Genomic DNA, 26,402 nt, shown 5'->3' with positions numbered 1-26,402 from the left:
TCTAACATTTACACACATTCACACTTCGATGGATGCATCAGAGAGCAACATGGGGTTAGTATCTTACCCAAGGATATTTGGCATGCCAGGAATCAAACCACCAACCTTCCAGTTAGTAGCTGACCTGCTCTACCTCCTGAGCTGCAGCCATCCTGTAGCTGCTGTTTAGACTTTGGCAGTTCTAAGTTTTATTGGCTTTAATCCATCAAGTTCTGTTCTGTTTGTTTAAAAAACATGATGCCACTTAACTCAGGATGGACGCTCAGTCCTTACAGCTGCTGAATTCAAACTACAGGCTGGATCCGATGACACGCAGAGCTACAAATCAATAGAAAACAGCCAAGCATGAGCTGTGAGGTGTTCGGTGTTTGAAAGCCAAGTGCATCGTGCTGTTTATAGCATCAGCTGCACCTCTTCCCTGCCTGTAGGCAAACCGTAGTGGATTTAATCTGCAGTTTCAGTACCCATGAAACCAAAGCATCACAACAGTTGTATGTGATACTGGTCATTAAAATCAGCTGGATGAGCCTTCTTTGGAGCAGGAATGATAACAAACATCAGGAACAGTGTGAGTATCTACGGACTGCTGAAATACAGACACCAAGCTGCTGCCGGCTGCTCCGTCTTTAGAAGAAAAGCTGAAATTCTGTCAGAAGAATTCTTAGAGCTGACGTGTTGAGACAGAGACGGATGGATCAGGTGACAGGCCGTCATAATCTCCACTCAGTGATAAGGACTCCAGCTGGTGAAACCACCAGCCAAAGCCTAACCCACACTTTTGGAGTTATAGAAGTGTTCCTCTAAAATATCCATCTGTGGCTTCCTAGCTACACTCGAAAGCTGATTCGCTTCTCCTTGCACAGATCGAAGTGCTACACGATCAGGATTTAGGGAAATTTCCTTCCTGTCGATGCATGATTTTCAGCACTGATTTTCAGTCTGTGCAGAAATGAATGATCTGTTATTGGTTTTACAGCCTCATTTATGTCAGAACGATGAAAAATATTCAGTCAGTACCACAAAACCAGCTCTCTGTGGGGCAGCGCTGTGCTTGTCCACAGTTACTGTTTTGGTCTTTCATTTGCAGGTAGCACTCGCAGCACTCGCCTATCCCGTGTTGAACATCCGAATCAGGCAGTGACAGGTGCAGCTTACAGTGGATAAAATCACCAAGAACAAAAACGGTGCTATCAGAGTAGCTGGTGTTGACTACAGTGATGTGTCGGTCGCGAACGAAACGGCTCTTAGAGCCGACTCTTTCAAGTGAACGACGCGAGCCGACTCCTTATTGGGATCCGTGGGCGTTTTTTTCTCTCTCTCTCTCTCTCTCTCGCACTTTTTCCCGCTTCACTCTGCACGCCAGCCTTGTGCTTTGCGCTGGGCAGAGGGGGGAGGGGCAGTAGTTACACTCAGTAGCACAGGAACAGAGCGGGAGGGAGAGAGCAGGGACAACAACGTCACATTAGAAAGGTATAGTAATCACCCACAACTATTTTCAGTTGCAGATGATAAAGGATTCAGAAAGTTTATTCATGCAGGTCCATATGACAGAGAATATGCATCTTCTTTTAGTTTTCATATTTTCATTTATATTTAATTGTGTTGTGGTTTGCAGTGTTTTGTGTTGTTTCACTTTAAATTTGTTTAAAAGGAAAAAGCTGAAAATTTAAATAGTTAAAAGTTGAAATGTGTATAGTTGGTTTTTGTATTATATGATTTATTTATTACATTTTATGTGGAGTGAATAAATAAAAGTATGTTTACAGTGGCGCCTAGAGACAAAGCACATACAAACTTCAAAACACGTACAACACACAACAGAAGTGCTCCAGGATGCTAGGGGGCAGTGTTGAGTTTTTGTTAACTCGTGGCTACACAAGCCAGCAAGTACCAACGACCGGATTTGGTGTGTGGTAGTAACAGGTAAATGAACTTTATTTAAATTATTTGAATATATATATGAGTGCCTGTGTATAAATACACAAACAATACACACATGCTTTCAATTGTGTAATTTAAGTGATCTTGTAGCTCTGTTTGGAAGTTCAGTTCATGCTAGAAATGTGTTTTGGAGTAGGGCTGGGTATCGTCACTGATTTCTAGAATCACGTCTCTAGAATCGATCCACGATTCGATTCGATTCGATTCAATTGAATTTGAATCTGGGAAATCATCAGTACATTTACATATTTTTGTATCTATAAAAAGGAAGCTGACACACGCAAGGCTTTATCAAAGGTGTGAGCATCACAGCAGAGGCCTTTGTGTCAAAGTAGCTGAAGATAAAACACAGAAAAACATGAAGGTTTTCCTGGCCTGGATTTTATAAAAATATTCTGCAGTACATCAAAAACGAAAGAAAACATTTAATCAAGTTATTAACATCACCTCTGAAGTTACAGCGGTTTTATTAGAGACACAGCGTTTTGCATTTTGCATAATTTTAAAAAGTTTCAATTTGTTCAGAAGCCTGTTGAACTGCAGAAATTAGGTTTTCTTTTCAGAAGTAAAAGGAAAAAAAAACATCGGCAACAGCCTGTAAATAACGGTAGTCTTGTGCGTAACAAACAAGCGAATAATGCAGAAAACAGATTTCAGGGATAGACGGGAAACTGTTCTTGAAGTACACAGAGAGAGAGAGAGCTGTGCATGAAGTGTGATTTCATCCTGGTGGAAGCAAAACAGCAAAAGTCAGAGAAAGTCCATGACGATGTTTATGTGAAGCGTAGTTTGGATCTTCTTTTGCTGCTGGTTCGGTCAATACTGTTTGAAGGTAGATCAAACTAACAGCTTTAGAATCAGCGCAAAAAGGGCGTGAACACAAAGCGCGGACCTGCCGAAACATCAGAATCAGCGAGCTGTCGGCTTTCAGCCCCGACCGTGTCCGTGCCGTCGGTGAGAAAGTCACATCTCAGTGATTCTGATCTGCAGGTCGCGCTGTGTGTTTACGTCTTTGTACAGAAGCCTGTACTTGCTCTCATTTACTGTTTTAAATGTTTGGTGGTTGTCAAAATTTTGTGACGTTTCACCTGAGATTCTGGAGTTTCGGGCAAAATACATTTATATTAAAAAATCGATTCAGGATTTTAATGAATCGATATCACGTTATCCAAGCCAGAATCAATTTTAATCGATGAATCGATTATTAAAACCCAGCCCTACTTTGGAGTTTGTACGTGCTTTGTCTCTAGGGGCCACCGCATATATTTATATATAAACATATATAAATAAAACCACTTTTTTTACATTAGTAATTCCTTTTGTGTATAATTTTATATTGTTGTTAATAATAAATTAATTAAAGCAACAAAACAACCTGAAGAGCCGGTTCTCTAAAAAGAGCCAGAAATCCCATCACTACTGCAGCGAGTTATTTGGTTTGCAGCTGTTGCTTCATTACCAAACGGAGGGACACAAACTGCATAAAACAACATCTGCTTTTGCTTTGTGAACACAAAGCACATAAAACAGGAAACACGACACTGAGACAGACAAAAAGCTAAACTAAAGAGACAGGACTGACTGGGGAGACACAACTAAACAGAAGAACCAGCCAACCACAGGCAGACACAGGGAACAGACAGGGATTACAAAAGGGAACTAACAAACCTATAATGAACCAAAGCTATGCAAGGGCATTAAACTCAAAGGCACAAAGGAACAAATGACCAAAGCACTATGAGCTCACTATACAGCTAGTCATAAAGCCTCTCTAAAAACTAAAGCAAATCATGAATTGCCAAAAGACCCCGGGGCCAAGGCCGAGGGAAATCCTGACGTTAGCACGGGACAGAAAGCTCACTCTTCAAACACAAACATGAGCTCCTCTCGCACGTTGACAGGAGAGAGTTTTACATTGATCGTGCCAATTTAATCAATTGTGTCAAAGGTCACCATCCAGGAAGCTCTTCTGTCGCCACAGTTACCCGCTGACCATCTATGGCTCACATCACCTGTATATGCTGCTGGTTTGGTGTTTTGAAGCGTTTTTAGCCACTTGGCCCCATGTTAGCACATCGCACGTCATTTGCTTACAGTTAGAATTAAGCACCTTGAGGTGACTCTTGTTGTGAGTTGGTGCTATATACAGAAAATTGAACTGAAATTGATTGCAACACAAATATAACACAGCTTTGACGTGAGGTAAGATGAACCACTGGCTGAGTTTTCCCCCAAGCTTCCACCTGCCTTTGCCCTTCAGTCTCCGTTTAACAGCATATCCTTTATGTAGCTGCCAGTTCTCAAAACACCTGATCTAACTTAATCTGAACTAAGATTACTTACTCTGCCACTCTTCTCTGCTTATAGGTAGTGCCAGAGCTATAATAAATAAGGAGGCCACAGATCTCTAGTCACCATGCTAGAGCTGGTGCCTTATGGATTATTATTGCACGCTTACAAAGAAGAGTTTTTGTTTTATGCAGCCAATGACGCGAGACGAGAGAGGAGTGGCTGTTTTCTGCAACTGCTTCAGCAGGTTCAGCTGATGCACCAATGCGTGCCGCTCACAAACATCAGCGTGAACATCAGTATGCTGCCACACCGTTGTATGCCAGTGATGACGAGAAGATTTACGAACTAAAGGCGTAGCTGCAGCTACTGGCTGGAACAATAAAAACTGACCAGACTAAGGCGAAAAAATAGTCCCAGAGCAACGTTCCCTCTAAGCTGCGCTGTGCACAATTGCGCACTGCTGGCACGTCTCTGCGCACAGAAAATCTGCGTTGCGCACAAAACAAATCTAACCTGAATTGAAATTAAAATTAAAACTTCAACAATCCTGTTCTGCAGTGTGAGTCAGTGACTTGCTGCTCCCGTATGGGATCAGAACGATGCCACCTTATCCCACAGTCCAGCCAATGATGCGATTCACATTCGTATATACGCAGCTGATCAACGTCGCTGACAGGCTCTGACAGCGTCATTATGTGCGACACCGGTGTTTTAGCAAAGCGGCTGATGTGGAGTGAAGCCACGTTAATGACAACGTGTACAACCATTGGAGACGTGAGCAGGACAGACAAACAACTGACGGACAAAGTGTGGACTTTATACCAGTTTTTAAATTGTGTTGATCGGCCACGTAAAACCAGAGTTATGATAAAATATCTGTAATGTTTGTTTTTCTTCCTGAATACTGTCGTTGTTTATATTTACTGCAGGAAGAAACAGTAAAAACGGCGTTTTAGAAGGAAAACGCTCAAAAGCCTGTGAGCAAAAACAAAACTCCCAGCCTTTCCTATTGGTGGAAAAATGTACCATGTGGACCAATCAAAGAATGATATGGCAACATGGCCTTTAGTTGTTTAGGGAGGGGGAAGTTTTAGGAGTGACGGCGTGTTTGAGATGTGAGAGATTTGAGACGTTTAGCGCAAATCTTGTGTAGTTAGTGTGTAGTTAGCGTGTAGTTAGTGTGTAGTGAGTGTGTAGTTAGTGTGTAGTTAGTGTGTAGTTAGCGTGTAGTGAGCGTGTAGTTAGTGTGTAGTTAGCGTGTAGTGAGCGTGTAGTTAGCGTGTAGTTAGCGTGTAGTGAGCGTGTAGTGAGCGTGTAGTTAGCGTGTAGTTAGCGTGTAGTGAGCGTGTAGTTAGCGTGTAGTGAGCGTGTAGTTAGTGTGTAGTGAGCGTGTAGTTAGCGTGTAGTTAGCGTGTAGTGAGCGTGTAGTTAGTGTGTAGTTAGTGTGTAGTGAGCGTGTAGTGAGCGTGTAGTTAGCGTGTAGTTAGCGTGTAGTTAGTGTGTAGTTAGCGTGTAGTTAGCGTGTAGTGAGCGTGTAGTGAGCGTGTAGTGAGCGTGTAGTTAGTGTGTAGTGAGCGTGTAGTGAGCGTGTAGTGAGCGTGTAGTTAGTGTGTAGTGAGCGTGTAGTGAGCGTGTAGTTAGCGTGTAGTTAGTGTGTAGTGAGCGTGTAGTGAGCGTGTAGTTAGCGTGTAGTTAGCGTGTAGTGAGCGTGTAGTGAGCGTGTAGTTAGCGTGTAGTGAGCGTGTAGTGAGCGTGTAGTGAGCGTGTAGTTAGTGTGTAGTGAGCGTGTAGTGAGCGTGTAGTGAGCGTGTAGTTAGTGTGTAGTGAGCGTGTAGTGAGCGTGTAGTTAGCGTGTAGTTAGTGTGTAGTGAGCGTGTAGTGAGCGTGTAGTTAGCGTGTAGTTAGCGTGTAGTGAGCGTGTAGTGAGCGTGTAGTTAGCGTGTAGTTAGTGTGTAGTGAGTGTGTAGTGAGCGTGTAGTGAGCGTGTAGTTAGTGTGTAGTGAGCGTGTAGTGAGCGTGTAGTGAGCGTGTAGTTAGTGTGTAGTTAGCGTGTAGTTAGCGTGTAGTGAGCGTGTAGTGAGCGTGTAGTTAGTGTGTAGTTAGCGTGTAGTTAGCGTGTAGTGAGCGCGTAGTTAGCGTGTAGTTAGCGTGTAGTTAGTGTGTAGTTAGCGTGTAGTTAGCGTGTAGTTAGCGTGTAGTTAGCGTGTAGTTAGCGTGTAGTGAGCGTGTAGTGAGCGTGTAGTTAGTGTGTGTAGTCAGTGTGTAGTTAGTGCGTAGTTAGTGTGTAGTCAATAGTTGTGTTGTGTGTCAGAACAATGAGGCGCCTGCTGAGTGTCACAGGTGTTACAGCAGTGACACATCTGCTGCTGTCAGGCCTGCAGGTATCAGGCTGTTGTTCTCCTTCATCTCATAGTGGACAGAAATTATTTTTGGAGCGGCACAAATAATTTGTGTGGCATCAGATTTGATGCAGAACAGCTGATTGTTCTGTGAATAGTTTGAAATGTTTGTTTAAAAAACACCTTGGCTGCATTTTTAGGTAAACAGTTGCAAAAAACTTTGTTGTTTGCATAACTCAGTTACTTTTTTGAAGAAGTAACTAAATAATTAATTACCCAACATTGGTCATTATTTACTGTATTTGCAGACAGAGTTACAGACTCTCTCCCAGACCACAGACTCATCATACAGTCAGAGCTTTATTAAAAAATAAAGAAAGTTGTGTTTTCAAAATTGGAGTTGAAGTTATTTTTCCTTCCAATAGTGTTAACATGCTGCAGGTCAGGAACAAGATTCTTTTTAATTTTCATTGTAAGTGGGCTAAAGCAGTTAATTAAAAGTCGTCTAACATAAATGTAAATGCTGTAATTGGATTATTTTAATAAACATGTGACTTGGATGGATTTGATGCTGGCGTGACCACAGTGCACACGCCTGCTGCTGCTCACAGTGGTCCAAACTCAGGGAGTTTGTGTGTTCGCTCAGACACATGAAACATTAGAGGGAACATTGTCCCAGAGTACACTCTGCTCATTCAGTCAGTCCCATTTCCTGAACTTTAACTCTTTTCTCCGTCTGTTTTTAACAACTTTTTTTTGTTGTTCTGACTTGGACGAACCAACCAGATTTCCTTCATCAGCTCAGTATTCTTCTCCACCTGCCTGGAATAGCCTCCGCTCCATGTTTGTAGCTAACAGAGTGAGCCACAGCTCAGTTTGTCTTCTCTGTCTCTGAAATCTTCTGTTGGATCGTCCCTTCTCCTCCAGGCTCGCACACCCACCAGCTTCTGTTCAGATTGTAAACAGAGCTCTACAGCATATCAAAGATAACAACTGTGCTATATTAGGCCACTGATACACACATTCAAAAATAACTTACAGGGAAACCTGTTCTGTGGAAATGCTGCTCCAGCTTTAGCATGAGCCCTTCTGTTCCCCCTTCAGTAAACACTGGGCTGAATTTCACTGGAAGGAATCACGATGCTGGTCTTCTTTTGTCGTTTGTCCACGCACAGCTGTTTGTCCTTTATGAACACAGCCCCAGGTTATTAGCTTGTGTAAGAAGAAAGCATTTCGCATAATGGTGCTACAAAAGAGCTACAGCACCGACAAAAAAGGGGGGGTGGCAGGAGCATGAGTGTCCTAATTAAAATCCATAATTATATTTACTTTCTTGTGTACAGAAAAGCAATATTTCCTCCTGAAGGTTTCACAAGATAAGGACATAAAACACGTGTGACTAGCTAGTCAGACGCACAGCACGAGTGAGCTGTCAAGCTGGACGCCGTCAGCAGAGCTGTGGAGGTGGCACCAATCTGCCCGTCTTTGTCTGTTTCACCATCGAGCCTTTAAACAGAATAAGTTCATCTAATTACAGAACAGACGCAGTTTATTCCAGGTACTATTACTATCATCATCACAAGGGAAGCAGCGTCTAATGTCTGATTGTTATCAGCCTCTGCTCCATATGTGCAGGCCTTTCCTTCCAGCTGCTTCTGTATGTTTGCAGCTGCGTGGAGTGCACGGGCCTGTTGTCACTGACTGCCATTGTCAGCGTGTGGTTAGAAATACAAACACGACAGCAAGCCTGTTTTATGCAAACACAGACACACACATCTGACATGTTCCTGACTGTTGTAACAGTTTTTGTCATCATGCAAAACACAGCGCCAAGGTTTTGTTCTTCTCTGCAATTTTTACACCCTGCAAAACCATTTGATTATAAGAAATGCAAATAATTAAAATGTCTACATGTAACATAATTGCATCAGGCTATTCAACATGAAGCTACAGGCTACGTGCTCGGCTGAGGCTTCGTATGATGCAGCAGCACTACTGTAATAGCTGTGAGGCACCGAGCATGAACAGTGTCTCTGCTGCCACACAGACACTAAAAACAACAACATAACAACAGACGCTTTGGACAAACACATTTTAATCAATAGCACCAAAAATGAAACGCGCTGCCTCGAGCTCGAATCGCTGAAGCCTTTCAGGAGCTGCAGCTGCAAACTGTATCCGATCGTTCTTGCTTCATGTGGACTTCATTCATGTCACACACTTGTGTTGATGCTAATGGAATTCCGGCTGACCTCGAATCTTATGTAGATTATCTCACAGCATGAAATATACACGCAGCAACACACACTTTTGTAGGCAACAGCTACAGATGATCCTTACATAACTCGTCTGAGTCAGGAGAGCTGAAAGCCAGGCAGCCCGCCCCACACACACAATCCCATGTGGATTACAGACCATACTAAATTATGCTGAGATTATGCCTCATGGTGGCAGTGACATAAGAAACTAGTTGATGAACAGTTCCACTGAGAACGTCAGTGCAGGGATGGAGAACATCAAAGCTTTTCTCTGAAGTGTTCCACCTGAACACTTCAGAGAAAGTGCTGAGGACCTCAGGCAGATTCAACAGGGAACACAAGGAAATCTGAAGGAAGACAGGTGGGTGTTTGTCATGATTTAGTTCAGTTTATCAATCGCCTCTAACATGAGAGACCAGCACAGCTGGAGGAAATGTTTCAGGCGTAATACTGCCTGCAGATGATGTTTGTGCAGTACAGCTAACACATCTGGTAAAGGTTTCACATCCCATGTGAGCTAACAATGCTCTACCATCTATTAATAGCAGGAGTAAAGTGCAGCACAGCATCATACATCCAACCACACATGCAGGTGAAGCCAGAACAGAAGCTACATCCACAGCCACAGCTTCAGTCAGCACACGCAGCTGCAGCTGCGCTCAAAGCCACTCCATATGCATGTCCCACTTCTTTCTTTTGAAAAGAGTAAGAAGCACATCACTCATCGGGTACATCTCGAGTCCCACAAGACAAACAAAAACCTTCGTACTAAACAGACAATCAGTGTAAGTAAGAAGAGAGGGGAGAAAAAAGAATCAGGAGAAACAGGCTAAAAACTGTCCAATAAAGTCCCTGCAAGTACTTTAATCATTGCTATTTGCAGTCCTGCTCAAAATACATCAACAGCAAGTCCGTCAGTAGCTGAAGGAAGTTGGAGAGCATTCATATCTGACAGCAGAGCTCGTGAGGAAAACAGACGCCTGCCCACCGCCTCAGATCGTCGCTCCGTATTAGCTTTGGTTCACCGGCAACAGGCCGAGAATCATATCAGGAAAATTAGGTCAGACATGTCTGCAGTCACCTTTTCACGCGTGTAGCTCACAGCATGCCCCGCTATTTATTATCAGGCTGTAGTGATGCAGAGAGCATGAAGGAGGCAGCACACGTGACTTCACTGTGCTTTATCATGACACTGATGTAAAAGTACTTTCACTTCCTGTATCTGAAGATCTGACTTTGTTCTCCTCACCCAGACCTGCTCAGTGCATCTCGGGCACGTGGAGCGCTTGCTGTTTATCCTCCCTGAGTACAAGCGGCATGTGTCGGCGAGGCCTGATCGGGAGGTGGAAAAACTAAAACACAACCTGACACCAGTGAAACACTGGACACCAGCGCAGCGTTTAATAGAAGTGCACGTTTTTAGCTGCAGTAGTGACAGGAGAGCTGGAGACGAGGACCAATAATCAGATTAAAGACAAACAGATCGTAACTGCAGTTTCTAAGGCAACAGACTCATTTCTTTCTTTCATTGATGAGAAAACAAAAAGGACAATCCAGTTTACAGTGCCAGCCCAGTGTGGTGCCGTTTCTGTAAACACAGAAGGATCAGATGGTAAAATGGATTTTAGATTACAAGCTTCACTTATTACTTTGCTCCTGTTGCTCCTTTTCAGGAGACCAATCACATTAGCTGTGTTAGAGGGCGTCACCCTGGTAACCCAGGAAATGGATTCGAACATTGATCCTAAACACAGCGAGTTAAACTAATGGAGCCCTTACGGTCACCTTTCTCTGGCTGTGAACAGGCTGAGTGACTGAATGAGGCACACATACATGCACAGCAGTCACCTGCAGCAGCGCTCTCCAGACCAATCAACTCGTCAGTTTCACTGCTTCTCTTTCTGATTCCTCCAATTTTTCAAGCCAGTTTGTAAACACGCCTGTTATGTCTGTACATCGTCTTCTTTCAGCCTCCATAGTGTCCTCTTCTGTCACACCAGTCGGTGCATGCGCCAGTTTCGTATGCAGCAAAGTCGTGCACATGCTTTTATTGTCTTAATAGTTTCAGTTGGGAAATCTGTTGGAGGTGGTTGTAGCTCCGAGGCACAACAGGTCATCTGTTAATTGGAAGGTTGGTGGTTTCGTCTCGTTCAGCCATTCAGAGTGTGAATGTTGGAAAGCACAGAAAAGAGTGCGTCTATGAATGAGAACCAGTCCATGTACCTGATGATGGCTGCCATCACGTCTATACTGAGAACACACCAGGTCACATTCATGGTCATAATCATCAGGATTTGTGGTGAAAGTGCAAGGAAGAGAATCACTAAGCTCACCTCAGCCTCTTACTCAGTGTGCACTACCACTGATTACCTCGCACCTTACAGCATATATAACCTCATCTTAAGCTGGAACAGTGTGCGTGTCAGTGTCAGGTGACCACTTCACTGTGGGTAACAATTCACCTCCTGTTAAAGTGTAACTGTGCCTTTCCACAGCAAGTCCCAGCACGCAGACAACGTGGGGACTATCAGTGTTTCGTTGCCACGTTCACTCCTCCGGTCTGTTTGGAGACTTCCTACCTGTAAGACACCTGCTTCCTGAAGGTCAGCTGCACGAACTCTGCCTCCATCTGGGATACCGCCAGCTGCTGCTCAGCCCCCTTCAGCTCTTTCTGTTTGGGTACCTGAAATCAAAACACATCTGTTGTTTCCGATGAAAGCTTGCTGCCTCACACGGGCGCCGGCAGCCTGCAGCAGCGGCTCCTGTACGCGGTAAGCATGGAAGGAGAGCAGCACACACCTGAGAGACACCGGACTCCTGTGCGCTCCTGGAGTGTTCCAGCCCAGCGAGCACGTCCTCCTCCTCGGCCACGTCTTCCAGCTCGGGCCGCTCCGAGTCTCTCATCATCGCTGCGATCAGCGCGGCCTGCGTGCTTTTACCCGGATTAATGCTCCTGTCCTCGGCACGGTGTCGCTGATCCCGGTGCTGCTGCTGTGTTTATTTTGGTGCGCGTTTCCACGAAACTACAGTCCCATCCTCCACGCTGCGTGACACGCTAACCCGGCGCGGACCGTAACTGTCCTTGAGACGCACACGATAAAAGTTGCGTGCGGCAGGTGAGAGCTGTCCTCCTGTCCCCTCCCGCACCGTCCACTCACGCAACGTGTTGCCGGAAATCAGCTGTGAGCGCTCGCGTCCTCCCCCCACCCCTCCCACTCTCTCTCTCGCTCTCTATTGAATGACTTGTGTTGAGGGTAAGAAATAAAACACGTCTCGTGTTTTATTATATCATTGACGGTGGTCCTTGGTTTTACGCAGTTCTGGCATTTAGAACAGCGAGTGTGTGTGAAGAGTTTGCTTGGAGCTTAGAGGGAGGCTGCGAGTGTTTGATCGGAGCGCTGCCTGTTTCTGCGCAGCTTCTAATGTTAGTAAACGACTGGCCTTTCAGAGAGCACACACATGTTCACAAACTCAGGGGTTTCTGCGCACACGTCAGGTCTGGTCTGGAAAATGTCGGTATTTTATTGGTTCGGGACGTGGAAGTTTAAATGGCTCTAGAGCGCCACCTATACAGGCAGTACTGCAAGTGCATAATTTGACCTACATGAATTACACGCGTGTAACGACCAGTGTGTCCCAAACTTCACGTCCTTGACAGGAGTCTGACCTGGGAGACATGTATGCGCCAATATTACGTCACACATATGGCGCCAAGTAGGTTCTAATCGTCATCCAACCTCGTGGAATTTGACTTGTTGCAGAAAACAATAGAAAGTATTTTAAATACATTTCATTGAGTCAACACTGTCACTGATTTTTGATCATTTTTGAAATAATAAGATAAAATTGTGTTGCTCTTGAGTCTGTGTCTTAACTATGTGTTAGCTCTACAAATGACTATTCTTGGTGTTACAGTGTTTCTCACACTGAAGCATTTTTCTCACGCATCAACTGCGATGCTTATTACCGTGAAACATGCTCATTTTAAAAGTGAGACTGAGCAATAATATGAGACAGTTTGGTATCAACCGCAGAAACTAAAGGTAGCTTAACATTCTCGGTCCTATCTGTTGGAAGACTTGAGCAAGCATGTGAAATAGCACAGATGTAAAGTTAGGGTTAAATGTCCCCAGGTTAGACATAATTTTGTCTAAAATACAGGAATGTTTATATATATATAGTTACATAGTTATTTATACTTATTAGAACTATATTGTTATATTTTGTAACTTTGAGATACATTGTGTTATTTCATTTAGTTTAGTGACAGGAAGATGGCGACACGTCCGTCTGCTAGCTTTGCTTTGGCTTGGCTGGTCTTATCCTTTTCTATTTTATCCCAAAATGCCCTCGCTCTGCGAGTGTACAATCACCAGTTACTCTTAGAAATCAAAGCATCGTATGACCTGGCTCTTAAACAAACAGAGACAGGAGATGATTATGGGCCTCCTCCACCACTTTTTTATGTATAACCCTGTATTCAGATTTATCTGTGCCAACACTCCTACACCACTTCCTGGAAGAAGCGCCGAGGAAAGCGGGCTGGTACACTCATCAAAGTCCGAGCTCTTCTCCGTGCTTCTCGTGGAGCTACTGGACCAGCAGAGTGCATCTTTAGATGGATCCTGCCTAGGGTTGCCAACTCCCTGAAAAATAAATAAGGGACACCTCGTGGCCAGGGCCGGGCGACCCAGTTGTCTTCACCCTTCCCAGTGTGGTGAATTTTCTAGCTCTTTTTTGGTGTGTGAAATTATTTTTTTAACCATTTGACTTGAAGTTGATTTAAGCAGATGCATATTCTTTGTGATATGACCATATGGGAAACAAATGATCATTTAGCCATTTATTTTTAGCTCAAAATGACAACATTAACACAGTAAAACAGGTCTCTTTCTTAAACAGAAGCCTGTCATGCTTAACTTTTGAGAATATAAGTAAATCTTTCTTTAAAAGCACTCTGTCCTGCTTAACTTAAATTAATAGAAAACAATAGAAAGAAAAATATTCTTGTAACAGTGCACATTTAGTGCATTTAGTACAATTGGCTTCAGTTGAGGTATTATTTCAGCTTTTCTAATGCTAATCAGCTGCTCCTGTTTGTAAACCCACTTGTTCCCATGATTACGCATCATAACTCATCATCATTATTCATCTATGTATTACTTTTATGTATTAGTCATCTATTTGTTGTAATCATCTATCCTTGCAGTTGTTTATTACACAAAATAAATTATATTATCACACTTCTGGCCACATAGCGCTGATATTCACTGCACATGCCCATATTAACGTTTTCCAGCCAGGTGTTTTCCTTTTCCCATTCTTCCCTTTCTCTGAGGGGAACAAACATTGCTGCTCTAACGCTGGGCTTACACTGTGCGATTTTTGGCCCATTTTGAGCCGATTTTTGAGTGATCGGGCCGATTTTGGCCTTCATCGTGCGTCGTGTAGTATACGTGGGGTAACGAGAAGCGATTAACACCTCGAGCAGCTCCCGATCATCAATCGCTCGTGAGGGTGTCACCACAGGGGCTCACACTGCGCACGCGCAAACACGTAAACGTCGGTGAAAAAGACGGAGCAGCGGTGCAGTGCAGCGTGTGATCTGGACACAAGCGATGGAGGCACAACTTGTAGAACTTTGGAAAGCTCATCCGAGCCTTTTCGATGTGGCCTCACAAAATTATCACGACCACAACAACCGTGAAAATAGTTGGATCTACATCGCTGCTCAATCACAGCTGATCAATGCTTTTTATTAGCAATTTAGCAAAGTTGATGGTGGTGGTGGTGTGTCTGTGTGAGTGAAAGACAGAGAGCGACAGATTTTCTGTTATAACCTTCATGTTATGGAGGCACAGTGTGAGCACTCAGGTCGCATCAGAGCATCGGGCCGTATAGTGTGAGACCTGCATCGTGACCTGCAAACTTCTAACCCCTGCGAGTCAATCGTGCAGTTTGAGCAGGAGCTGAATAACGTGACTGAAAAAATTGCACAGTGTCTGCCCAGCTTTAGGTGTACTGTCGTCCGAGACTTGCACCGCAGTGTCAGCGTTTGTTTCCCTGTTGGCCATGCTTCTTGGTGTGGTCATTTGTTGTCTTCCGGTATTTTCTCCGTAAGCGACCTTTCCTCGACCAATGAGATGAGCGGTAATCTGAATTGTCATACTCGAATTGTCATAAGTGTGCTGTCAGCTCATTGGTCACAAAGCAGGAGAGGGGCTGGGAATTATGTTTTCAAACAAAGCGCTAATTCCATTAACATTTATAGACTACTTTTGAGTCTCACTGTATTACGGGACAAAGTGCGTCCCTTATTAGCTCAATACGGGACGTGTACTTTTGTTTCTAAATACAGGACGATTCCGTATTTTAAGGGACGGTTGGCAACCCTAATCCTGCCTGTTGTCCCTGGAGCTCCCACGACACTTGATCCGCGCTCTCAGCATTCTATTTCCCTAAGCGGCCTCGGACCCGTGGATGCGGCGTGGACCACGGAAATCTTCACACACTTAACCGAGCTGGACCATCTGATGTTAGGATCTACACACTCCAAATGGCTCTGCTAAATGTAAGATCATTAGCAAACAAGACGTTTGTATTAAACGACTTCCTAAAGTCACAACAGCTGGACTTTCTGTTTCTGACAGAAACATGGCTTCAACCTGGTGAGTCTGAACTGGTTCTTCAGCCTCCCTCGGTCCTCTGGCGGGGGGGAGGCTTAGCCACTGCGTTCAACGCTCGATTTCATTGCCATCAAACATTACAGCACGACTCATTTTCTAGTTTTGAACTCCAGCTGTTTGAGTTACACCTGAACTCTGCTGTGCCTTTGCTGTGTGTCCTCATATACCGTCCTCCAGAGTTTAATAAGGATTTTATCAAAGAGTGTTTCGGTTTTATGGCTGGAATTGTTCTTACAGTTTTTCTCAAATGCTAAAACACAAAAGACAATCCTCTAAACCAAATGACCAGTTGTCTAAACACATCTAAATCTAGCCATCATTTACCAATATCATAAACACATGTCACATGAAGACACGAGTCACAGAACACAATCCTCCGTTGTCATAAATCTAAACACATCTTTCCTAAAACACAAGTTGCAAAAGAACTCTGCTCATATTCTCAAATGAAAGCTCATGTGATGCAACATGCTTGCCACAGTCAGCAAGATTTGAACACAATGAACACACCTGGCGTCATTCATTACACACAACGACTCAAAATTGAAGACACCTGTTGCTAATGCTGTGACCACATGTATAAAAGCAAGTTCAGAGTGCACAGTATGCTGAAGATGCCTGAACACCATGGATGAAGGCAGAGTCAGGGGAGGAGGAAGTCGATGCAGAGGAGGGAGAAGAGCTGGCCCTGGAAGAAGAGGAGCAGGCCAACATGAGAGAGGAGAAGGTCCAGGAGGGAGAGCAAGACAACCTCGCACCATCATTACGGACGAGATGCGAGCAGCAGTCATTGACCGTGTCATGACAAAGGCTGAAGCAGGACTGAGTCCGTCCAAACCTGAGTAGGGTCACTGTGGCCACTATCAGAGCATTCAGACAACACAACAGGTACTCGATCGCTTTCTTTGTCACAATACAGTTTTACAAACCTGTGAAAGTAGGCTATTGGTTTCAAATCAGACTGTATTGTAACACATGTGACAACACATGTTTCTTTCTTTAGAGCTGAAAGAAAGCCATAGAGGTGGGAGGGTTGCCATATTCACAGCGGCACAAGAAACCCTCATTGTGGATATGGTTCGTGGGAACAACCTCATCAGACTCCAGCAGATCAGAGACAAAGTCATTGCTGATAATGTCAACTTTGAGAACACTGACGATGTCAGCTTGGCCACAATAGACCGAGTTCTCCGGCGCCAAAAGACGCGGATGAAACAGGTCTATAGGGTTCCCTTTGAGCGCCACTCTGCGCGACACAAAGACCTACGTTACGAGTGTGTGCAAGTAAGTATACATGTCCACAGTACAGTCAGTGGCCTACATTACTTCTGGACAATCCTGTGCTATCTGATTGACTGTTCTTCTGAACACCTGTGCACTTTCACATTGTCACAGAGGATATTACAGTTGGACGCGATGGCCAGACCTCATGAGTTCCTCTTCCTGGATGAGGCTGGCTTCAACCTGCAGAAACGAAGGCAAAGAGGCCGTAACGTCATTGGCCAAAGAGCCATCACTGAGGTCCCTGGCAAACGGGGAGGGGGGTAATATTACCCTTTGTGTGGCCATGGGTTCAGAGGGGCTTGTCCACCGGCATGCTGTCCTTGGGTCTTACAACACTCAGTCTCCTCACCTTCCTAGAGGAGCTAAGACATCCTCCTGGACCGCCAACAACACCATCCTGGGCCCGCACATCACATTTATGTGATCATCTGGGACAATGTCGGCTTCCACAGAACAAACCAAATCAGAGAGTGGTTCACCGCCAACAGTGACCACTTTTTAAACGTCTGTCTGACACCCTACTCCCCTTTCCTGAACCCTATAGAGGAGTTCTTCTCATCGTGGAGATGGAAGGTTTATGACAGACACAAGAGAGAACCTCCTCAGGGCAATGGAGCTGGCCTGTGCTGACATCCCAGCGGAGGCCTTCCAAGGATGGATTCGCCATTCCAGGGCGTTTTTCCACGGTGCCTGGCAAGAGACAATATATCCTGCGATGTGGATGAGGTGATGTGGCCCGATGCAGCTCAGCGACATGATGCCGCACAGTGGTGTGAATGATGTAAATAAAAAAACTTCACACCCTGATGTTTTCAGGAGTACTGTTGTGTGCAATAGATTCCTTTTTTGCATTGAGTTGTGTTACAGCAGTGTACGTACATGCAGGATTTTCTATAGATTTATACTCTTCATATGAAACTCACAAATCTAAACGCCTCTGCAGAGATCTATGGCGATCCGTTACTGTGTGGTTTCTAAAATATGCACTGGCAGTTATGAAACAAAGAACCGTCTCACAAACTGAGCATTGTGTTTTCAGTTGTTTTGCTGTAGTGTGTAATGATGTGTTTACATTTTTGAAAGCTGCTCTTTTGGTGTGAAAGTTTGATTTTAGCAGTGGGACGGTGTGGTTGTGTTTAGACACTGGGGAACATGTTTGTGAAATGTGTTTTAGCATTTGAGAAAAACTGATTTTAACATCCATCTCTGCTGTGACTCTAAACTTCTGGTCAAGGACTTTTTAAATATTGTTGACTCTTTTAACTTGACCCAGTGGGTTACTGGTCCCACGCATGAAAAAGGTCACACACTGGACTTGGTGCTCTCCCACGGGCTGGATGTGTGCATCACGGAAATATCAGAGTTGCGCATCTCCGATCATCTTCCTGTGTTGTTCACTCTAATGCTGCTCGGTAGATAAGCCGTACGTCCCAGGGCGCAAATCCAGCACCCTTCATTTATACCGTTAAGAAGAGAAACTTAGTAACCCAAGATCATCACACTGCCCCTCTGACTGTCTCCCCCCGAGCTTGCTTAAAAGCACTTTTAATACTGTTGGGCCTTCATCCTGAGATTAATGAATACGTCCCTGCGTCCCATCATGCTTTAAACAAGCTGTAGTTCAGCCTCTTCTTAAAAAAACAAAACCTGGACCCACCTGTTCTGTCCAACTACAGGCCTATCTCAAAGCTTCCTTTTCTATCTGAAGTCTTGGAGAAAGTGGTCTACCTACAGTTGCAGGCCCACCTTGATTTTAATATGATCTCTGAAAAACTTCAATCTGGTTTTAAATCACTACATAGCACTGAGACGGCACTTTTAAGGATTTTTAACGATATTCTTTTAACTCTGGCAGCACTGCTGCCCTTTTATTGTTGGACTTGTCAGCAGCTTTTGACACGGTCAACCGTGACATCCTGTTATCACGGCTAGAATTTCATGCTGGCCTAAAAGGATCTGCCCTACAGTGGTTTCGGTCCTATTTGTCAGAAAGGTTTTTTTGTCAATATGGGCCCCCACAACTCCAAAATAGCCCCTCTTAAATACGGTGTACCTCAAGGCTCTATTTTGGGTCCTGCCCTGTTCGCACTCTATTTGTTGCCATTGGGCTCCATCTTCTCGCGGTACAGCATTTCATTTCACTGTTTTGCTGATGATTTGCAGATTTATCTACCTTTAAAAGCAGGGTCAGACCATCCGCAGCTCTCATTACGCTGCCTTGATGATGTCAAACAGTGGTTGTCATTTAATTTTTTAAAGCTAAATGAAAATAAAACTGAGGTTGTCATTTTTGGCAACGTTAATCATATCGACAGCACTCTGGGCGCCTTTTCCTCGTATTGTAAACACATGTAAAAAACCTCGGTGTCTACATTGATGGTTCTTTTAAATTGAATAAGCAGGTGAGTGCAGTAGTTCAGTCCTGCTTCTTTCAGTTAACGCAGCTAGCCAAGGTAAAGCCATCCCTCCCGGCTAACATCTTTGAGCGTGTTATTCACCTTTTCCTTACTTGCAGGTTGGACTACTGCAATTCGTTGTATTATGGTCTAGATCAGGCCACCATCCACCGTCTTCAGCTGGTTCAAAATGCAGCTGCTCGCCTGCTAACTGGTACCAAATGGAGAGAGCATATAACCCCAGTTTTAGCTTCTTTACACTGGCTTCCTGTCTCCTACAGGATCCAATTTTAACTTTTACTTTTTGTTTTTAAGTCACTTAATGCCTGAGCTCCTCCTTACCTGTCTGAGCTCCTCTCTGCCTATGCTCCAGGAAAAACCACGAGGTCTAGCTCAAAACTAATGCTGTCCATCCCACGGACTAACCTCAAATCCCGTGGTGATAGATCCTTCTCTGTGGCAGGTCCCAGACTTTGGAATAGTCTCCCCTTAAATATTAGATCTGCACAAACACTTGAGCAATTTAAATCTTTACTAAAGACACATTTCTATGCCCTGGCTTTTAACACACTATGACCCAGGCATTCTGGTCTTATTTGAATTAGTTTTAGTTATTGTTTTAATTCTTTTATTGTCCTATTATTGTTTTTATTGTTATTATTGTTTTACATTGTTGCTTTTTAATGCCATTTTCATACTGTTAAGCACTTTGTGCAGCCTCGGCTGTTTGAAAAGTGCTATATAAATAAATTTGACCATGACTTACTGTTCAGGAGCAACTGTGACCACATAATTTCCTCTGGGAACAACAAATTATTCTGATTCAAGCCTAAAAAGGCTCCTAACACAAGGAACGAACCAGTATTCCCTGACTAATAGTGAGTGGCTGTTGGAGGATGATGGCAGTCACCAGGAAATGGTTTGCAACAATATTTTTTACAGTCTTTAATTTGAAAAACAAACAAACAAACAAACAAACAAACAAACCAGAAACTAAACAGTTTTCGTCCAAAAAAATCCTCATTCACAGTTATTGGTGTTTCATGTCATTTTATGTTAGACGTGTTAATTCTGCTTTGGTAATTGTGTTGATATCTATTTAAATAACAGGAAAATTCTGTGAAAGGGAAAAAAAGTATTAAAATGTGTAGCTAATAATAATAATAATAATAATAATAATAATAATAATAATAATAATAGATACCTATTCGTATATTAAAGTAATACTTTCTGACAGTATATAAGTAAGAAAATATTCTGAAAGTCCAGTAGGGGGCAGCAGAGCACACGGTGTTGTTGAAGAACCTTACCCTTACAATATAACTGTTGTAATGTGGTACTTACTATACAGATTAGATGAAATACTTGTGACACAGTGAGAGTGAGAAAAAATGTTCTCAGGTTGAAACATGGAAAATGTTAAAGACAAGAAGTTAATGTGCACTGTGTGTGTTTAAAGGTTTAATTTCATTTTTAAAGACCTGTCATCAAATCATTTTATTTGCTGTAAATGTTTTTATGTCTGGGAAGAGAGTATGTAACTTAAATATCTATTAATCTAATTTTTAATATTTCTAATAATCCTTTCACCCACTCGACGGCGTACAAAGATCCTGCGTGATGAACCGAAGGTTTCAGATTTTGATCCTTCAGTCCATAAAACCTTCTTGCAGTCTTCAGTAGTCCAGTGTCGGTGTTTCATGGCCCAGACGAGCCTCTTTGTCTTATTCTGGCTTTCTTGCTGCCACTCGTCCTGTCAAACCTGCAGCTTGAAGTTTTCTCTTCACAGCTGAAACTGAGACTTTCTCACTACGACCAGTATGAAGCTGCTTGAAGCTGCTGTCCTGTGAGCTGCTGATCACACAGCTGTTAACTCTCAGAAACTCGTCCTCTGAGTCAGTCGTGTCTTTGGATCTGCAGACCTCCTGCTGTCACAGTTTCTGAGCCTTTGATGCTGAAGGAAACTGGACTCACTGACACCTTGACTTTCTTTGCAGTCTCTCTGTAGGACAGACCGACATTTATAAGTGTTATGATGGTCTGTGTCTCTTCCACTGTTAATTGCCTCTTTCTCACCATGTTTGTAGCAACACATTACTTTCTGCAGGACAATATTGTTCAGCTGATGCTCACGAGGGTACATCAGTGTGTCCCAGCACTGCTTTTATGCAGACAGAGGGGGAAGTAATCCAGAAAGGTTGGAACAGCTGTAAGAATTAGTAGCAGCAGCTTTCAAGGCTTGATCAACCTCCATTGCTGCAGAACTGCTTTAAACTGTTAACCCATGTTGTCCCTGAAAAAGGCCTTTTTGTATAATTCTGAAATACACATTATTCTTCAGTTTTGGCCAACCTTACCTTTCATAACCTTTGGCAGTTCAGCACTTACCTTTGTACCTTAAACTGTTCATTGGACTTGAATGACTTGAAGAGCTGGAAAGATTGGGGCATTCTGAAACTCTTGACCAGTATATATTGTAGTGTATATGGCAGGTTGACTTTGGGATGCTTTTAACTAAATGTAAACATTTATGTTACCATTAGTGTTTGCCCTGATCAACCTACTTTATTTTCTTATGAAAAACTCTTGAATATGGGCATGAGTCGCCAGTTTGTGGACCAAAACAGCTTTTCAGAGCTGTGAAAACATGGAGAACACGGGCATTATCTGAACCATTGAAAAAACCCTCAGAATGCTGACTTTGCTGAAATGCAGCCAGTGCAAGTACATCTGCATCCGGTAGCAACCCTGAACCCTAACAAGCTGCCTAAACTGCCCCCAAAACATCCCAACCCAGCTACCCAGCCCAGTTGCTCTTGGCCTGTGGGTGCATGGAGCGGCTAAGCCCCCGTGTTCGCTGGCCAAAGCCCTGTGGGATTAGACCCATTCAGGCAGCGGGAAGCCACTGGTGGAGAAACAACAGACATGGGAAGCTATAAATTAGAATTCTGAAGCTATGCCTTACTGTGATAAAATGTATATTTCTGTGTAAAGGCTTCTGTCACATCACAACTTTATCTATTACAGTAGAACAACTGAAAGTGTGTGAGGACATTGGGACCAGACCCCTTTATGTTTTTAAGTCATTTGTGTCTCTGTTTGTGTGAGTCTCACTTTCTTTCACCGTCGCTCTGCCAAAACTGATCTTATGCTGCACAAGACCAGGCCTCTTGTTTATGAGCGCTGTGCTTGATCCTTGAATATCACCTCGTGCAGAATAGACCCAGTATGAGGAACTTCATCTGCCATTTATATATAAGGCTCTGCAACATCGCAACAACACCACAAATGGTTTATTTGTATGAAACTACTTTATTTGTTATGTACGGAGACATGGTCCAAAAAATCAATAAATCGTGCCCACAAAATACTGCTTCGTGCCCACAGATAAGCATTTTGTGCGCACGTTATACATATTTCATGCCCACGAAGTAGTATTTTGTGGGCACAATGTTTTGATTTTTGGGACCATGTCATCAGAGGGGCTCCGAGTTATGCGCCGTACAAAACAGAAAGAAATTAAATCAAATAGCAAAAAAGAAAACTTACTGACCAGCCCTTTGAAAGTTAACCATCACTCATGGTGCTGCATCATAATGACGTTGGTCTAGGACTGACCAATCCCTGGTCTGGTCATTCAGTTAGCATTAGCCAAGAAGTCGGCTAATGCTAATCAACATGAGTAACCCAAATATGGCTGACAAAAAACCGAACTTGGTCATATAGTTGTTCTACTGCATAATTTAAACAGTTTCTCCGTCTTCAACACCAACACTGAGACATCAGACAGACCCGCTGTCCTTTGGTCATTGCTGTCCACGCTTTAGTTGTTGGACAGGTTGTGTGGCTGCAAACATTCACCACGCTGACAGGTGCTTGTGTTGGTGCATCGCAGCCAAACATCTACACTTGCACAGACCAAACACACCATATTTCCCCAGTCTTGGCTCATTTAAACTGGCTTCCAGTACGTTGTTGAATTGATTTTAATGCTTGTTTTTAAATCTCTAACTGGATTATCTCCATCATACCTCTCTGATCTGATAACTAATAATACTCCAAAGAGAACTCTCAGGCCAGCTGACAGGAAACAGGAAACACAGATCGGGCCTCTGCTGCACCCAAACTTCTCTCCAACACTTTTTAAAACCAGTTTGAAAACACATTTTTACTCTCTAGCTTTTGATTGTGACTGAGTTTTGTTTTGTTCTTTGTGTGTGTTCGAGCTACTTTTTTACTATCTACAGCACTTTGGTCAACCTGTTGTTTTTAAATGTGCTTATCAATAAATGGATTGATTGTTCCTCAGGATTTTGCTGTGCTGCCATGCTCTTTATAGAAAGAAGAGGCTTTCTCCTAGAAGCCCTTCAAGCCATACTTGTTCAGTCCTACTCTTGTGAACTTTAACCTGCTAATTGAGGACTGTAGAGTATGACATGCAGCTTCTCTCAGTACTGATGGTCCGACCTTGGGAAGAATTTGCGAGGCCTGCTGAGGTCCAGACCGGTTTTATTTCCCCCTCATTGTAAAATGCTGGAATTGAAGGGCACACTTCCTTTCTCACATTTCTCTGTCAGCTGTTGTTCCATTGACTCTGGACTGCATTGTTACTAAATCTGCCCGTCATCCAAACACACAGGCAGAACAATACCACAGCATTATGTCACCGACTGACTGACAGAACAGATCTACGTGTATGTGTGTGATGCTTTGTCACACAGGTGAAATCCCTGTGTGTCTTTAGTTGGCTTCCTGAGCTCATTGTCTCTCCCCTCCTCCTCTCCGTCTAGCACAGTTTGTTTTGGCAGCCCCGGGTGTCTGATGTGACTACCGCTGCGTCCCAGCAGGGACTGGACCTAGTGGTGCCCCCCCATCCTCAACCCTGATTCTGCTGACAGGGCCCAACCCACCATGCTGAGATAATGCCATTCCAGAGGGATCGTGGCTAAAGCCTCTCTTTCTGGCTCTCAGGTATATAAAGAGGAGGCAGCTGTAGAGAGGGGAGCAAAGCACTCTGAAAGCCTTCTTCAGCCACTGCTTTACTGCCACCGTTCTCCCATTCTTACCTCATCTCCATTTTTCCTCTGCTGGATTCCCCACCAAGCCAAAGTAGACCAGACTGTCTTCAGTTGCCATGGATATTGCCATCCAGCACCCCTGGTTCAGACGTGCCCTGGGCTCTGTCTACCCTGCCAGACTCTTTGACCAGTTTTTTGGAGAGGGCATGTTTGATTACGACCTCTTCCCTTACGCCGCCTCCACCATCAGCCCCTATTACAGACAGTCACTCTTCCGCAACGTTTTGGATTTTTCCAACTCTGGGATCTCAGAGGTAAAAAATATGGATTTAGTCTCATATTCTGTGGTTATTAGAGGATAGACGGCGTACATCTTTTGTTTAATACATACTTGTATTTTGTCTTGAGTTTAGTTAGACTGAAAGCTAACATCTACTGTGCTCCATACAACGTAGAGTCAAGAAATGAAGTTGTTGACCTAAAGTTTCAGAAGTTAAGGTCGAGATGTTCTCTGTGTCTGTCTCCCTCAGGTGAGATCTGACAGGGATAAGTTCACAGTCTACTTGGACGTCAAGCACTTCTCTCCCGATGAGCTCAGTGTGAAGGTCGCTGATGACTATGTGGAGATCCAGGGCAAGCATGGAGAAAGACAGGTAGTCCTCCTCTCTGATGCACACACCACGAGTGAGTGAGTTAGACTCATAGGACGTAAAGGCTTCCTGAGGGATTTTCCAACACGAGTCAGATCACTGATCAGAGATGTAGCAACAAACCACACGTACGTACGTAACCACGGTGCTTAGACATACAAACCTGTTTATGTTAGACTGTGAGAAAGTTCCCTGTAATATGTAGGAAAGGTAAAAGGATGTATTTGATCACATGAAGATGCCTTCTGTGTTGTTATGGGGTGTAATAGGTGTGTAGCTAGGTGTCCTCTAGCCTGGACATTATCATTTTATTTTGTGTTATTAGTGGAAATGAAAAGAGGAAAAACAGGTCATGTTGGACTGAAAAGACTAAATATACATTTAACACACAATACTAACTTATCCTGGCTCACAACAACTCCACTCAGTTTGTCACCCGTCTTAATAGACCTGGGTTGGTCTCTTACTTTGAAGGCTGAAACCCTCAGCAGTTAGCAGGAAGCAGTGTGTGCTCGCTCTCTCGTGAGAGTGAGCTGAGTGAAGCTTTCCCTGGACTGACAACGGCTTCATGGCATCAATACTGCTGTTTTTCAGGACGACCACGGTTACATCTCCCGTGAGTTTCATCGCCGTTACCGCCTCCCCTCTAGCGTTGAGCAATCATCCATCAACTGCACCTTGTCAGCTGACGGTCTGCTGACTCTGACCGGACCAAAGGTCAGCGGGGGGAGCGAGTCTGGCCGCAGCGAGCGCAGCATCCCCGTGACTCGTGACGATAAGCCCAACGCTGCCGCCTCCTCCTAGAGGCCAAGTGCTGGTGGGTGACCCGGGGCACTGAAGGAGCTCAGCCCCGTGAATAACCAGCATCAACTGGGATGGACGACTCCAGAATTCTTCTTTCCCCCTTTCCTTAGAGGATATCTGTGTCTTCCCTGCTTCTCTTTCTATAGTTACTTCTTAACTCATTAGTATCACTGTTTAAAGTATAACAAAAATCGGCCCGCCAAGGCAGTCGAGTAAGAGGCGCTGGAGTTTTTAAAGAGAGAAGTCATCTGGAGACACTCACATGGCCCAGCATGTTTCAGAGCAGTCCTCTGACAGGCTTTGAGCTTGAAACAAACATGTTCTGTACCAGCCCTGGTTTCTCCCATTCATGTTCTTCCTCTGAAGCCTTTGTCTCACATATATCCTGTACTGAAGTCTAAGCTTTGTTCAGTGGATATCTGCTCACTATTCAAGTCCATACTAAAGAAGCAATAAAGCTGTACAATTAACAAAATGCAACCCCTGTGTGGTCTTACTCCTTTTGCCCTTCTTCTTATCAGCTCAGACTTTGTTTTGATGAATCAGGAAGAACAGAGAGAGTTTCTATAAGATAACAATGATTTCAGTGAAGCGATTTTAGCAGAGTATACAGAGGGTGAGTGACGTCTGCTCGTGCCTTTAGTCCATGGATACAGCTCAGTGTGTGCAGCGTGGGGGTGACTGCACAGAGAACAGATCAGTGCAGAAGACCTTCAGAGCAGTTCAGTCCTGTG

The 26,402-nt window shown here is 43.9% G+C and overlaps 2 protein-coding genes across 3 annotated transcripts in view; one reads left to right on the top strand and one right to left on the bottom strand.

Moving 5' to 3' along the window:
- Window positions 1-12,260, bottom strand: part of LOC308393603 (diacylglycerol kinase zeta-like) — a 93,747-nt gene extending 81,487 nt beyond the window's left edge. The window contains exons 1-2 of one of the 2 annotated variants that reach the window (XM_080877502.1): window positions 11,630-12,260; window positions 11,410-11,513 (exon numbers count right to left, since the gene is read on the bottom strand). In XM_080877502.1, the coding sequence (XP_080733628.1) occupies window positions 11,410-11,513; window positions 11,630-11,737 (212 nt within the window). In that variant the 5' untranslated portion in view covers window positions 11,738-12,260. The remainder of the gene's footprint in view (window positions 1-11,409; window positions 11,514-11,629) is intronic. The other variant, XM_080877503.1, reaches the window with a different exon arrangement.
- An 11,726-nt stretch (window positions 12,261-23,986) lies between these two features.
- Window positions 23,987-26,140, top strand: cryaa (crystallin, alpha A). The gene is made up of 3 exons (XM_080877504.1): window positions 23,987-24,528; window positions 24,745-24,867; window positions 25,459-26,140. The coding sequence occupies exons 1-3, from the start codon at window positions 24,331-24,333 to the stop codon at window positions 25,666-25,668; spliced, it is 531 nt and encodes a 176-aa protein (XP_080733630.1). The 5' UTR covers window positions 23,987-24,330; the 3' UTR covers window positions 25,669-26,140.
- Window positions 26,141-26,402: the final 262 nt, after the last annotated feature.

The sequence above is a fragment of the Rhamphochromis sp. 'chilingali' genome (genome assembly GCF_963969265.1).
Source record: "Rhamphochromis sp. 'chilingali' genome assembly, chromosome: 3".
Lineage (NCBI taxonomy): Eukaryota > Metazoa > Chordata > Actinopteri > Cichliformes > Cichlidae > Rhamphochromis > Rhamphochromis sp. 'chilingali'.
Note: the sequence above shows the minus strand (reverse complement) of the source record. Positions and strands in the feature narration are given on the sequence as shown.